Genomic DNA, 16,492 nt, shown 5'->3' on the forward strand with positions numbered 1-16,492 from the left:
ACAAATGTGAAAAGTACGCATGCGCATTTCAGTCTAAAATTTTCACTTTTGGGAAATGGCGGCTGCCAACCCTTTAGACGAAATTTTGAATAGTTCTGTCGATGAACTCGCAATTAATGCTCTAGTTGGCAATTTAGAGGCTCGCCTTGCTTCCCCATCAAACAAGGAAGTGTCAAATTCATTGACAGATGCGTCAGTAAACAACAATCACATAGACACAACATCAAGCACTTCTCTACACTCTCAGAGCACTGTGTTTAACTCAGGTGCTCCAGTTGGTTCTAATGGTGATACAGGTCTATCTCACAAAAACGTTGTTAATTCTCATGTTCAGTCACCTTCTCCTAAAACAGACTCACAGTTAATTGGTATTAATTCAATAATTAATCCTGTAAATTCAACACAACAGGGCAATATTTTGAATTCATTGCCACTTAACAGAAGCTCACCAGTGCCAGAATCAAATCGTAACCAGTCCCCGCATCTGAGAACTGTGACCAACTCGCCTGGTCTTATGAATGCTCGTAATTCTCCTGTTCCTTCACCAAGTAATACAAATGTGAACTCTCCTCATACAATCAAATCATTTTCAGTGAAAACGGAGAATAGTGCTATTCAAAATGTTGTGACTGTAACTGGAGATCAGAAACTATCAATGTCTCAAGGAAATTGTATTCCAATAGTGTCTAGTCAACATAATTCTGTGAAACAGGAACCATCAGCTAGTGCTCAATTAATTGTGAAATCTGAAAATGCATCAGTAACTAATGTGAAAAGTGAACCTAAAACAGCTGCTATTCAGGCCGTAACTGGACCTCATAATAGTGCTTCCGGAAATCACATAACTGCAACAAATGTTCATATTGTTAATGCACCAATGAAAGGACAACCTGGTGTTATAACTGTGAAAACTCCTGGAACACAAGTTGTCATGCGACCTCAAATAGTACACAGTGTTTCAAATTCAGGACAAATGCAAGTTGTGAATGTTAGTGCAAATTCTCCTCGTCCACCTGGTATTGTGCAGGTTCCTCAGCAAGGAAAACCACAAGCTATACGGTTTGCCCCATCTCCAGCTCGACATTCACAAGTTCATATTGCCCCAAGACCTGGTGGGACCACTGTAAGTGGGTTATGTTGTCAGAAATAGAAAAATGAGCTCTCAAATGTGCGCGATTTTGTAGTAATTTAAGAATTATGTATTTGGTTAGTAACATCTGTAGCTTAAAAAATTGATATTCATGAAATTTTTGTGAGTTGGTTTCAGGTAAGACCTTAATATTGTTCTAAAAATTAAGGGTTTACAATGTAATAATTTTTTTAGAAAAACAACAGGAAAACACAACTTTAGAAACTACAGCTTTTGGTAATTTTTTAGTGGACATAAAAATGGAGTCCTGATGAATATGTTGGGTACAAATATTCAAAAAATGATGATCGTGATGCTAAATTTTAGTAAATGAAATCTTCAAATTATGAAATTTAATAATACATGTGCTCAATGTATTACATGTATTTAACAGGGATGATTTTCTTCTGTTTTTTAGTGGATTTCCGCTATTTATAATCCTGTTTTTACCGTAACAATTCCTTTTTTATTGTATATTTACTTACGATTTTGCCCATTTCCGCCTGTTTGTTGGGCTTGTAAAATCATCGCTGATGTAAGAATCAAAAGATGACCATTTATTCATGTGCATGTACAGTGTACATGTAGAATAATTACAGTGACATGAATTGTGATATGACAGGATTGTACTATGGTATTGAAAAAAAGAGCATTTAAATAAGAACAGGAAGTAATTCTATTTAGACACAAATCAAATTTACACAATTAGATAATTTAAATGTATGATACAGCTTCATTTGTACTTGTACATGTACAAATTTATGTCAAATGCACTTTTAAAAGTACATACGTGTCATGTACATGTACCCATAATGTACATGTATGAAAACACATTTCAATTTTAAAGCTAGTAATCATATGGTAGTATATACATGTACATGTAGGATTTCAGTCTTAACAGTAAGTGTTTTGCAGTTCTTTTGCACACAGTGAAGAGATAGGATTATGTTTCAAGAGAGATAAATCTTGTCAACATTTTTTTTCTAATTTAAATAGAAAGTTTTATGAAGTCTAAGAACTAAGGTAGAAATGTGTGTTAAGAAGTAAAATCTGTTATAGTGTACATGTACATGTACTAAAATTTCAGTATACATGTATATGTACTAATTCATCAATAACTCTGCTCTTAATGTGTTATCAATTTCATTTCTGATTTACATGTACTTGGTCTTTTTTTTTTTACATCTACATTGTATATGTATTTCCATTTTTTTCTCAAAAGTATATTGGTAACTCATGGTTGCTTAAGTAGCAACATTTGTACATGTACATGTAGCTTCAATTTACATGTACATACATGTAGCTGATTTTGGTAATTGTTGTGGGAATGGTGGAAACGTAGAAAAATTACTAATACTAGTATCAAGGAAATTTTTTTTAATTATACAAAAATGTACACTGGAACATGCAGCAGAAAAAATTTTTTTTCCCCAGACTACTCTGACAGCTACACTGTACTAAGATTTTGACAGGACGCCTAACAAAATAAGCAGTGCTCGCCTTAAGTCTCTAGCCCAAAGCCTGGGGTAGTAAAAATTGATTCAGGATAGTGAAATGATGTATACTTTTCTTATTTCGGCTAGTTGAATCCTATACAGTCCTCAATTATTAGGGCTAGTTGTTGAGAATTTTTAATATAGACATCAAACCTAACTACATGTACTTGTATGTAAAAAGTGATGTGTTAACTGTAATTACTTTGTAATGTAGATGTACTTTCATGTACCACTTGTAGAAAAAAATTAAGAACTGACATTGTTTCCAGAAAATATTGCACATGTAATTTACTTTGATTTCCCCAGAAACACATGAAAAAGAGTTCTTTTTAAAATGAAGCAAAATGTCTGAAGAAGTATAAGATGTATGATATACATGTATATTTGTATCAATACATTGTACATGTACATATACAGTATATTGGAAATTAATCTTGCATCAATGGTTCTCATGTACATTCATGTGTATGTGACATGTACCTGTAAATGTATGTATTTTGTACTGCAGCTATTTTATTTTAGCATTCGTAATGGATTGACCATATACCATGTACATGTATATTGTACATGGTGAAAATCTTTTGTAGAGCCTTGCATATTCATGATGAATGAGTCATATTTGCATTTTTTTTTTAAATTCAGGCTTCATTTGAAGATTTTTATGCTTTCAACAGTGTGTACAAACTTACTGCCAAATTACTGTTTACTGAAATAAGTACATGTTCATTTATGCAAAATGCTTGTTAGGCACTTCACTCAAAGTTTCAAATTTGAATTTGTTAGAAGCTAAATGCAATTTTAAATCATTGTGTCTATATACTAATTGTAATGTGACACCACAATAATGGCAAATGAATTACTTGGAATTCACTCTTCTAGGCCCCCCAAAAATACTGTATCTTGTTTCCTGCTACAAGAATGAAAAAAAATAGGGAAGGTACATGTATGTATAGAAATTAAAAATATTTTACATATAGTTATTGGAGAAACAATCTTGACTTCAACAGTGCTTGAGCCAAAGTGGCCATTAAATGTTTAGGCACAAGAAAATAGGGTAGGTCAGGGATTTTGCCCTGGAGCCACTTGGGCTACTAAATATGAGAATCTTTGGAGCCCAGCATAAAATTTAGGAGCCCAGTTGATAGGAAATTATCTTCAGTACTTTGGGATTTGCGGTGTTATAAAGTTCCACATTTTACACAGGAAGTAAATGTACATGTATATGTATGCTACGCCCCGTGCAGGTCCGGGTGTTAAAAGAATAGGCCTGCAGCAGTGCTAAGCTCGTCGTAAAAGGCGACTAAATAGTGCTCAGAACCCTAGCCCAACTGGGATGTGTGCGCCAGGTTGTGGAATGGGGTACCCCTGGCGTGATACATGCTGGGGTTGTCAGGCTATAATACGGAAAACCTTACCGCAAACCATAGTGGTGCACGTTAAAGAACCCTACTGTGGTATTTTTCTGGAGTAGGAACCATAGGGCTCCGCCACAGGAGACTAAATTACGCGACCCTACCCACCTCTCCCTATTTCCAGTGGCAATCAAAATTTGTCGACCCCATTGTCCTTGTGTCCCATCCCATTTTCATTTCATCATTTCATGTTCATTTTATCATCAATTTCATGTTCATCGTCTGAATATAGCTGAAATATTGCTGCTCGGACGTTAAACCCCAACAAACAAACAAGACAAACATGTATGCTACAACTTTGAAAATGAGGCAATAAATATTCTGTATAACTTGAACAAATAAATAAAAAATATTCTTAAATAACCAAGTATATTTGGATTACGAAATATTTTTATTGAATATGGTTGCGGAATTCAATATCTATGCTGCACCAATAACTAGAACAGCTTTTTTCATGGCTGTTCCATCTACTTAATGTTAATTCAATGGCAGTTCTACTGCTAGTTTCATATAATCATGGCTCGCATTAGTTGAAGTGACTAACAATTTTAAATAGTATATTTTTGGAAATGATGAATTCCTTGAAATGGAATAACAAATCAGAAGATTTCATGGCTTCCTAAAATAATTACATTTGTGACCTGGGTGAGGATTTTCATGATTTATTGTTGCCCAGCAAAATTTTTAGCCGCATTGCGACTGGGCAAGCGATAATCTTATTCCCTGTAGGTGAAGTAGCAGGAAACAGACATATTTTTCTGGCCTTAGCATACATATTCTGTTGATGTCATTAGGGATAACTTTAAATATAAAAGCCAAACCAATAAAAAAAAATGATATACATTCATGACTGGCATGAATAATTTCTAAAATTCTTAATTAATGCAATATTTCAGTAATGGAAATACATTGTACATGTACAATGTACAAATGTAGAAATTGAATATTTGAGGTGGCTTGTTTATTAGTATTGAGTCATTGAAGTTACATGTGTTTTCAACACATTTGTAACCAGCATTTTACATCAATTTCATGTAAGCATCAAAGTAACTTGGACTGATTTCATTCTGTTTCAAATGAAGGCTTGATAGGTTTTGGTGAAATTGAATATGTTACAAATATATCACTGAGTTTCAAGTGTTATATCCCTTACCCTAGGTCTGCCTCCATAAGAGTAGATACCCTGTACATGTGTGTACATGTACAAATGTAAATTTGCATCACAAATATTGGTATTAATTTTTATACAACCTCAATCATGTAATACTTGGCAAAAAAAAAATATGTGTTTACGGTCACCCGACCAACCCCCATTTTATTGGCGCAACCCTAACTTTTTTTATTGGCAGTTTTCTGAAATTCTGGAAATTCCCGCCTTTTCCGTCACTGGTACTGGTATTTATCATATTAAACAATAATGGCGGCCTCCAGTGCCAGGAATGCCAGCAATTTAAAAAGAAAACTAGCTGATAGACAAGCATGTGCACCATTAAAGTGTCTTCTGTTTCTCTCTACACAGCTTATTAGTCAAGAAACTACAGAAACTAGTAAACACACATTTTTTTTTGGCCTTCTTGTACTGTCTTTGTCTGTGTCATCATTCATGACTTTTGTTTTCGTGCACTAACTTGAATATTAGTTGGTTGTTCTTCAGGGTACAAAATTAACGGTTGTCCTATTGCCTGAGACAAGTGAAACTACATGTACATGTACCATTCAGACAAGTAAAAGTTCAATTATACATGTACATTTACAAACCCGATGAAAAACTAAATCTTATTTATTTTTCAACATTCATTTATCAAAGGATGACCTACATTTAAATTTGGGCAAGTAGAATTTTCATCAACTTGCCCAAAAGTTATTTTCATATACTAATTCTTTATTAGATTTGAAAACAAGCTTCCAAACCTCAAAAGGAAAATTGGTAGTGTTGTCCAAATGGTAGAAATTATGATTTGGTTATCCTTTTGTATTTGTTTGTGGTAACCAACTGATTAGGCCAGAACAGAAAACAGTCTTATTTTATGTGCGAATATTTCTGAGCATCAACAGATATTTATTACTTGCACTGTTTTATATATACAATGTATAATCATTTTTTATCGCAACTCCATTGAAGCACATTTCAATTTCAAATCCCATTTGAAGTGGAAATGTTGATCTTTGAAGTAGCAGTCTTAGTACAAGTCATGCAAATTGATTCTGTTTAACAAATGTATGTGATACACCTAAAAAAAGGCTACACATTTTAATTTCTTGTTATTCAGTAGTTTTGAGGGTCTTTATGATGAAATGTGTTATTCATTCATTCCAATCTATCTGCTCTTGGGAGATAATCCACATTGAAAATCCAGTAGTTTCTATTGAATTTCACTGTCAATTCCAGAGTTATCTACCTTAATTTTGAATTCTGTTGTACATTCTGTTTAATTTTTTCTCCTTAGAGCACAGGTTATATGAAAAGCCACATGTTTACTTCTGTTTACTATAATATTTTAAACATAATTTTGCGTGCTTCTTACTTGGAGTGCTTCTTAAGTAGATATGATGAAAACTGCCCTGGTTTATGATCTGTTGCTTAAGCTTTGATGTTTAAGAAGAAAAACAGTATTCAAAAATTAACATGAAGAGTGAACAGTGATTTGACAGATAACCCGTTACTGAAAAACTCAATCGATTAATCACGTCTAGAAGGTAAATCAGCCAATTTGAAACTTTAATCAATCATCAGGACACCACTAAAATTGGTATTAATTTTGGGGGTTATGGCTTTAATCTTTTAAGAATTATGGGCTAAAAACAAAAATTTTATAGAATTTAATTACATGTTCATCTACATGTATAACTCCAGAAAACACATGCATATGTTGTATATGTTTACAATTTGTTCAGCAATATTCTATAGCACTATGGGTTGATTTTTTAGGGTTTAGACTTGAATCTTAAAGGAATGAGGGCCACAAATGAGACCAGAAAAAACATTTTCCTGAGGTCCTGACCATCACTTGAATATGTGCAATATGGGTCTTTTTGAAATTGTGCCACAAGAGGTCATTCCCCCGAGGGAAGGTTCAGATTAATTTTGGAGGTTGTGACTGGAATCATTTAGGAGAATGGGCCAAAAGTGGGCTACCTTGATTCTGGTAAAATACTGATCCTGTGACAAATGTGTAATCACAATCAAAATTTAAAGCTGTAGCATGGTTGAATGGTGTGTTCATACTTGCCTTAACTGTTTATGATTCAACCTCTGTGGTCATATCAAGCTGCAGCTTTTGAAACGTTTCATTCCTTTTGCTTTTTTTAAATACAAGTTAAGTTCAATTTTTAATAAAATCCAAAATGTACTTATTCATGTCTTTTTTTCACAATTACATGTTATTTGTACATGGCAGAGTATCACTTACATGTAATTCTCTATTAATGCTCTATCTCTTGTGGGTTTTATAAGTCCCTTTTCCTTTCTTATCGTTTTCTTTAATTAAATGTTATGCTTGCATAGTGGGTATTCATATTTGCCTCTGACATACTTACCCTTTTCAAAAGCGGCAATGAACACTAACTTAAATTTCTGTTCCTTACATTTACATGTACCATGATTTTGATTTGTACTTTTGTGTTTATTTTGACATCATATTCTTTAGCCTCTTAAAATATGAAGTCATTCATACATGTACTTAAAACACTACATTGATGATAGGCAAAAGAAATAATAAGTCTGTTTCCTGCTACCCTACATGTTGTACCTACCCTTGTTCTTTGTGCCTACCCTAATCATTTTATGGCCATATTGGCTCCAACACTGTAAAAGTCTAGATTGTTTACCCATTAACTCAGTATAAAATGTTTTTGAAAAATAAAATAATTTATCTATCTACCTACCTATTCTATTTTTTTCTTGCTGCCATTGCTAGTGGCAGGAAACAAGACTATTATTTTTTTGGTCTGACATGTATTTTAAGCATACTTGATGATATCCATTCTGTATTTTGATGTTCCATATTGGCTGATATTCATTCTATGCGTTTACTAGGAAAAGTCAACAACTCTTGAAATGTATTCAGGCATGTACTTTTTCAGAATACAATAACACTTCCACCTGGTGTACAGATCCCTCCTGGGACAGTTTTGATGAGAAATGAACAAGGCCAACTCATGTTTGTGCCAGCGCTGCAACAGTCAGCATCTCAACCAACATCTACACCAGGACAGAGAATCCAATATGTCAGGGTATTTATCATGTAAAAACTTAACAAAAACTGTATTGAATCATAAGAGAAAAGAAAATAAAAAAAAATACACTTGATTTCTTGTATTTATGGTGCTTACTTGCCTTCTTCAAAGTAGAATTTCTTTTATTTTTTGGAAGTTTGGATCAGTATGAAGTTGTTTCATTTATATAATAAAATAAGTGTGCATTTATTTTCTTTTTACGGAAAACTGTAAGAAATTGACATAGTTGTTGAAAGATCAACTGGAATAAACTCTTTCATGTCATTTTTTTTGGGAGGGGGTACTCAGTTGTTTTGTCCTTTTTATCAGATACAGTCAGTTGTTGTCTACAAAAGTTCATATATATTGTTGAATTTTATTTGTAAGTGCAGGTTCACTTGCACTTAAATCAATCTAAATATTAATTACTCTACTCCTCACAGTGAGGCTACTACATATATTTTCCATTCTACCAAATTTAGATGTGAGATAAAATTGCTTCATTCAAGAGCTTTTCATTTATTTTCTCTGTATATAACTGAAATACTATTAAACTTATAAGAATTCAAATAAATTGGTCTGACATTTTTTTTTATTACTTTGCCATCCATAGATGCATTTACTATTGGTACTTGTATATGAATTACATGTTGTAGGTCAAATTTTTATCTTCTTTGCATGACTATTTGTTGAAACTGTATATGTGACTGTTGCATTTGTTTTTATTTCTTATTTTTCTAGCCACCTCCAAGTTCCCAGCCACAACGACCTCCGGCATCTCAGATTGTTACAGTTCAGCCTCAACAACCACAAGCTACTCGGGTGGTCAGACCCAATACTCAACCAGTTGTCACCTCAGCAGGTCCACCGTCAAGTTCATCACAGACTCCAGGACCTGGTATGAATTTGTTTGAAATTTTTAAGCTTCCATTTTTGCCAGTCTGCAGTCATTTGTCTGGGAAGTCAAATACTTTTTAAAAAATTAAAGTGTAAAATTGTACCAGTTGCAGGGACTAACAAGCAAAACAACCCTTTATTTATTATTAAAAAATAGGAGATGTGGTATGATAGCCAATGAGACGGTCATCCACCGAAAGCCAATCAACAAATAATTAAACTTTTATTGGTCACTACATGGTCTTCAGTGATGGGCAAAACCCATACCATAAAGCCAACTGTAAAAGTCCCCAAAATAAATGAAGTGAAACTATTCATAAAAAACGAAAATCGACCAAATCTATAGAAAAGCCTTTATCTATAGAAAAAAATGTTAAACAAAAAACAATGGACATAAAAAACCCACAAAACCACTGGACTACAGGTTCCTGGCTTTTGACAGGCACATTAAGTACATGCTTGTGGCGAGGTTAAAATGTCTGTAAGGGCTCAACCCTCCCCCCCACCTTATCTGGGACAGTGATGGGAAAATATAACAATAAAAAGAATTATGAAAATTTGTGGCATTTGAATCAATACAGAATACAAACACTTTAAATCCAAAAAGTCCAAAGCAAACAAAAGTATCAATAAAAACTAGTCCAACAGTATTTAGTGAATATATATCATATAATGTCCAAGTAAATCAAGGTCATCATGCAAAAGATAAAAAGCAAGGATGTTCACATGCACTTTAACATAATGTTTTTTTTTATAGCTGTTATGAGCTTTCTTTTAAATAGTGTGAGATGTCAACTGAATCATAAGATTCTGGCTATAAAAAAAAGGTAGCAATGGGTTGTGTAGGTTTACAGCTAGTTGAAATAGACCAGTTCCAATTTCAGTATAAACCTAGCTAGCCTAGTGAGTAATTTAAATAGCTCTCTAAGTAGAAATCTGCCCTGGATCATACCAATGTGTCCTACTTAAATACCACAGAACACCTGTGTGATCATTTGGACACTATCTTTTAATTTTGAATATCTGTCAAATGTGATGACCTTAACCTTTAAATTTGCCATCTGGAACTCATTGTTCCAAAGATCACCTAGTTGTTCTGTGGTAGTTAAGTAGTACCCTACATTGGTATAATGTAGGGCATACCTAAAGAGCTATTTGAATTACTCACCAGCCTGCCTAAATTTGTATTGAAACTGAAACTGGTCTATTTTCACTAGCTGTAATTCTATTTTCAGTTAACTTGCTGTAAGGAATAGTACATGTAATACCATTGGTGTCTCTTATGATATATGTATGAAAATCTGTTGAGAAAGTCAATAACAAGCTATGATGCTTACTCAATTTTTAATTGCAAAGAATTTTATATACTGTTATGTTGTTGCATCTTATATTTTTGGTACATGTATTTCAATTTAATACAGGTCATGCACAACAACCACTAGACAATGTGAAGAAATGCAAGAATTTCCTGTCCACTCTGATCAAGTTGGCAGCAAGTCAACCAGAACAGACAGTTAAGAATGTCAGAGAGCTCATCCAAGGGCTAATTGTAAGATTTATACCATTATTATGCCCAGTTAGTCACATAGTGGTAGAGACATGTTTTTTTTACCTTTTTCTTTCATTCTGTACAAAACCCTTTTACCAGTCTTTTTTTTTTTTGGATGCTCATAAATTATTTGATTTTTGATGTTTTCTTACTCAAATTAAAACAATATACTTTCTGAACATTTTTTTTTTATCTTAAAAGAGTAATCAAGGGAACCAAGGTTATAGTGGCAATTAAAAGAATGTAATCCAGGGACATAGACCAGACAGGGAAAACAGACATACACAACAAAGAACATAAAGTAACCAAAATCATACATCAAAGTAACAAAAGCAAATAAGCAACTCGACTCCACTAAAAACTGGGAGCATGGACCAGGTGCACTGGTAGGGTAAGCGTCCTCTGCTTTTCTAGAAACACCACATTGAACGAAGTGTTAAAAGAGAAGATCAACGGAAAATGCTGTCAACCCAGACTGTGGAGACAGAATTGATTTTCATCATGGTGGAGAGGTGTCAAGTTGCTCTTCTGTAAATTTTGACATATTAATTTTGATGGATGCTAAGTGGTGCACTTAATACTTAACTCCAGGAATTTGTTTTGGTGTTTTTAAATAGAACCCTAAAAAAAGGTAAAATTAACACACCCCAAAAAATTACCCATTGTAAAGTTTAAAAAAAAAAAAAAACTGCTCTGACATCTATGATTGACTCAGTTGCTTCCTTTTCAACTTCCAATGTTTTACTCTTGTAGGACAATAAAGTAGAACCAGAGCAGTTTACAGAAAGATTACAAAAAGAGCTGAAGTCATCTCCTCAACCATATTTAGTGCCATTTTTAAAGGTAAACTTCAGTCTTTCTGAAGGTTCGTCAGACCGTCGGATATCACCGGTAAAAATGTGACAGGACTGGTAAAAAGTCCGGAATGCAAATTTTCGATGTTAGTCATTCTTGATTCAGGTCAAAATGGACGGTAAAACTTGGTTCAGTCCTGAAAATAGTATGTCATCACAGGACCAAATGTCCTGAAAAAAACTGAACCTTTGGAAAGACTGAACTTGATTAACAATAAATTCAAAAAGTAGAGGTAAATTTTATTTAACATCACTGATTACATATGTGTGTACAAGTCAACAATTAACACCATAAGCTATGTAGAGCTTTTTAACTTGGCGGCAATATTTACGACCTTTTGGCTATTGTGAGCTTTTCACATGGTCACCAGGTTTGTTGGGGGTAAAAGCCTTATATTCCAGACAGGAAAAATGGTAAATCCCCCATGCTAGGGTAGGTGTAATCTACAATCAGTACAGATTGTTGTTATGTCTTCGGCATTGTGAATAATGTTTTTGGATTGTAATTGTAATTGTTGAAACTTGCATTTTAAATTTGGTTTCAATACTGAAGTAGGAAATTTGTTGATATCACAAAAATCAATTACATTTTGATCCAAAATAAAGTTCATTTTATTGAAGTGAATTTACAACATACCCAGCCTAAGCAGAGTTGTAATTAATTCTTACAGTGCTGCCAGACATCTTTTTATTGTATAATTTCTTTTTCATTTTCCATAATATGAGACAGGTTCACCTGTATGAGGACAATTTTAAAAGCTAGAGAGGTCTTATCAATAGATATGTTACTTCTCAGAAATTTGATAACTTCCTAGGTCCTATTAGATTTGAGTCGACATGTCTATTGGCCTAATTCTTCCAGGAAAAAGATAGGAAATTAGCGTAATCTGTATAACAACAGTTTGTTTCCCCATTGAGAACTTATCAGCCAATTTCACTACAGAATATCTAGAAAACCAAAAGAGTTCTGAAAGTTGTCACTTCCTGTCAGACTGAAATCAGGCTCTCAGTGCATCTTAAGATTTTATCTTAAATTCATACATGTATTGATTGCCATTCTGAGGATTTCATCCTCAATAAGAATTACTTGTTTGCTGTCTTTATTTATTAAAATAGTCAAACAATGTAGTCCTGATTTTGTTGAAATATTTTAACTATTATGGGAAGCTGGTTTTAAGGAGATTAGATGTAGGATAAGGGACACAACTCTTATAAATCATTTGAACGTTTGAATTCAGCATTTTACAGCAATCTCGTGTAAGCATCAAAGTAACTGATTTTATTCTGTTTCAAATGAAAGCTTGAGAGGCTTTGGTGAAATTGAATATGATACAAACATTTCACTGATTTCAAGAGTTATTTCCCTTACCCTAGATCTACCGTAAATTGTATGAAAACACATCTATTTTTTTTTCAAATTTTAGAAAAGTTTACCTTTGTTAAGACAATCTTTACTGGAGAACAAGATGCACATAGAAGGAGTAAAACCCCCACCTTTAGAGGTTATGAAAGGTACCCCTTTCATGCCATCAGCTCCATGTGGGCCTCAACATATCAGACTTCCACAGGTAAGTACAATGTCAAGGTTCATATGATTTCAAAAATTAGTTATTGGGAGGTAGAAGAATTCTATAATCTCCCAACTAATAGTTGGGCAATATTGTTTTACCCTCATCCACCTGTCATACATATTTTCACACAACAACTCAAAATGTTAACACTTATAAGATTGGAACTTTCAGAAAGTCTATATATCCATAATAATGGGAAGCTCCCTTAATTTTTTTTAATTCCATTATTTCATTTTTGAGTTAATGAAATTTATTCATGAAAGAAGGGTGATATTTTCCAGTATTTGCATAATAATTAAAAAAAAAACTTATCTAAGTAAAACAAAATTGTGAAAGTGTTTATATCAGTTGAGAGAAGCTCCCTATAATTCTTTTTTTTTTTGTAAAAGTTCCAATTTTTAGTTTTTGAGTTACAGAAATTTATTCATAAAAAGGGGAGTTTTTTTTTTAGTTTGTATAATAGCTCTTAAATGCTTTTACCAATTTAATTGAAACTATGCTAAAGTGTTTATAATTATAGTGATAAGCTCCCTTTAATTTTTTGAAAGCTTTAATTTTTTTTATTTTAAAATACTGCAGCAACTTCTGTGATATGTCAGAATTTTGTTGATATTATTTGATTCAGATCAGCATGGTGAAACAAATCCTACGTTAACGTATTAAATTTTTAAAAATGTTTTCATCTATTAGTGTTCTCCATGCACATGCATGTGTTTGTGGAGAATTAAAAGAAAATCTACTTTGCAGTTTAGCAGTTTAGTGAAAAGTTGTATATTCATTTTATTGCCTAAATTTCAATAGGCAAATGTGTTGGGACATCATCTATGTCTCCCAGACACAAAAATGTTTCTGAGGTAGTTCTACTTTAGGTGTTACAGATAACAATTGTGTATGTGTAGATTGTGGAGCTGTCAGGTTTTCAAGTTTAGTATTTATATTTTTATTTATTAATTTTTGCACTTTTTCTCTTTATATTTGTTGTTGGACATGGCAATGGACAATTCTAGTTATTATTACAATTAATACTGATATCTTTGTGCATCATTAATAGTAAAGAACAGGGAATAATTGTTCAATATATTTTAAAGATAGGGGTTTGTTGTTTCAAAATTATTTGAAATACTATTGAATTGAAAGAGAAAGCAAGGGAACCAAGGTTATAGCGGTAATCAAAAGAATGTAATCCAGGGACAAAGACCAGACATGGAAAACAGACATATACAACAAAGAACATAAAGTAACTAAAATCATACATACAAAGTAACAAAAGTAAATGAGCAACTCGGACTCCACTAAAAACTGGGAGCATGGACCAGGTGCAACGGTAGGGTAAATGTCCTCTGCTTTTCTAGAAACACCTGCCGAGTTGCTCATAAAAAGTCCGGGGTAGACAAACGAGGAAAGGCAAACTATGACCCGTTGAATAAATCAGTTTTTATGGTGCTGACTTCAATAAATTCATTATGCCCTTTTCTTTAATTTTGTTCCTGTTTTTCATGCTGAAACGTTTTAAATTGTAAATGGGTGATTTAATAGTCAACATAGTATTGTTAGGCATATGGAACAAATTTTATGTCATTTTTGTTTATGGAAATGTCCACTATTGTAGCCTGTGGATGGGCTGCAGATAAGACCTAGGGTAATGCCACCTAGACCTGTTATACCAAAGACCGCTATGTCAGCTGGAAGTAACGTCCCAAGTCCTGCTGCTGCAGCTGGTGCAAGCAAACCCCACAGTAAACCAAAATATGAATCATTAAAGTAAGTTTCATTCATGGGATACCAATTTTGTGCCTTTCGTATATAGTATGGAACAATGAAATGAAGAATCCAAATAAAAATAGAAAAGGTCGTTAAGACAGAGGAAAGGATGTACATGTAATGTCTAAGTTATTTTAATAAATGTAATCGTTGTTCAAGTTTCATGATGGCAGAAGCTATGTCAGGCAATTGACATTCTTTCACCATTTTATATTTATTTAATTAGTCTGGCAATCATTTGTTTTTGAAGCCTTAAGTTATGTATGGAATTTAGCGTAAGATTGATATTTATATTCCATGCTTGTGTTAATTAGGATTCTTCTATTTCAGAGATGATGATGATATTAATGATGTAGCAACTATGGGTGGTGTTAACCTTTCTGAAGAGAGTAAGAATATTTTAGCCAGTAATGCTGAATTTATTGGCACACAGATACGATCGTGTGCTGATGAAGCATTCCTATACCACCCAGCTTTACAAAAAAGGGTCTCTTGTATAGGTGAGTTGATGTAGAAGTTGAAATTTACATTAAGGTTTCCTGTTATGAATGTTTTGTATTTTTCACTTACTCTTCATTTTGTCTGTCTTTCAACATTCTTGCAAGCACAAGTTCTCAAAATACTAAAAGAATTGGCAACATTTGTTAGATTCCATCTGAAGATGTACATCTTAAATTTTTACTGAATTCAGATAAATATTTTTGTAAAATCTTTATTTTGTATGATTTTTTTTTAATCTGATTTTGTGACCACTACATGAAAAAAACTAGCTAGCTTGACCATTAAAAATAAAAGGTTTTCAATTTCCCTGTACCCTCTTCCCATCTAATTCATTGTCTTTTTACATTTAAGGAATACATAATTATGAGTTTAGATTTGATGGACTTTGCATTTTAACTTGGAAAAAAGCAAATTTTTTCAAAAATCTATCAAGTGTCAAATTTGTCTTTGCAGTCACTATGAATGGAGTAATAAATATTTTATTCTTATTTTAGCGAGGAAGCATGGTTTAGATGTACATGGTGTACATGTTGAAGTTTTAAATCTAATTTCTCATGCTACTCAAGAAAGACTCCGAGATATAGTAGAAAAATTAGCAACAATAGCAGAGCATAGAATAGAAATTTATAAAGTAAGATTATTGTGTGCATAGGAATAAAAATTAATAGCAAATTTTGGTACATTTTGGGGTTTAATTCAAATTGCATTTTAAAGTTATTTAACTTGCAAATATTTCCAAGTTTCTTGATACTAAAAATATGAAATGTTGTTTACCTTGGAATTTTTACATGTTATTTTTATCTTGTTGGTTCGGAATCTATTATAAATTTTAATCCTACTAAATGTGAATGGTATTAATTATACCCCCATAAATAAAAGCTAAGAAGTGAACCTATGCCTGATATATATAGTTTCTTCAGGTATCCAGGGGTGGATACCCACAGGATTGCTGTGGTTGTTTTAGAAGTCTTTAAAAATGTACCAATATAATGAAAAACAACACATTCTGGACTTACACATCTGTATTAGACTGACTAGATTCAGTGTCTAGGGCACTATCAATAGGGTCACCCCCGTAAATTAAGTTTATTGGGTATATAGGAATCA

The 16,492-nt window shown here is 33.0% G+C and overlaps 1 protein-coding gene across 1 annotated transcript in view; it reads left to right on the forward strand.

The window, feature by feature from the left end:
- Window positions 1-29: 29 nt before the first annotated feature.
- Window positions 30-16,492, forward strand: part of LOC148617226 (transcription initiation factor TFIID subunit 4-like) — a 28,038-nt gene continuing 11,575 nt past the window's right edge. Inside the window, exons 1-9 of the mRNA XM_088584719.1 lie at window positions 30-1,123; window positions 8,121-8,270; window positions 8,994-9,150; window positions 10,571-10,698; window positions 11,452-11,541; window positions 12,977-13,120; window positions 14,733-14,884; window positions 15,215-15,384; window positions 15,880-16,016. Of these exons, the coding sequence (XP_088440845.1) occupies window positions 56-1,123; window positions 8,121-8,270; window positions 8,994-9,150; window positions 10,571-10,698; window positions 11,452-11,541; window positions 12,977-13,120; window positions 14,733-14,884; window positions 15,215-15,384; window positions 15,880-16,016 (2,196 nt within the window). The 5' untranslated portion in view covers window positions 30-55. The remainder of the gene's footprint in view (window positions 1,124-8,120; window positions 8,271-8,993; window positions 9,151-10,570; window positions 10,699-11,451; window positions 11,542-12,976; window positions 13,121-14,732; window positions 14,885-15,214; window positions 15,385-15,879; window positions 16,017-16,492) is intronic.

The sequence above is a fragment of the Perna viridis genome, chromosome 5 (genome assembly GCF_037379345.1).
Source record: "Perna viridis isolate PV_CMFRI_1.1 ecotype Kerala chromosome 5, ASM3737934v1, whole genome shotgun sequence".
Lineage (NCBI taxonomy): Eukaryota > Metazoa > Mollusca > Bivalvia > Mytilida > Mytilidae > Perna > Perna viridis.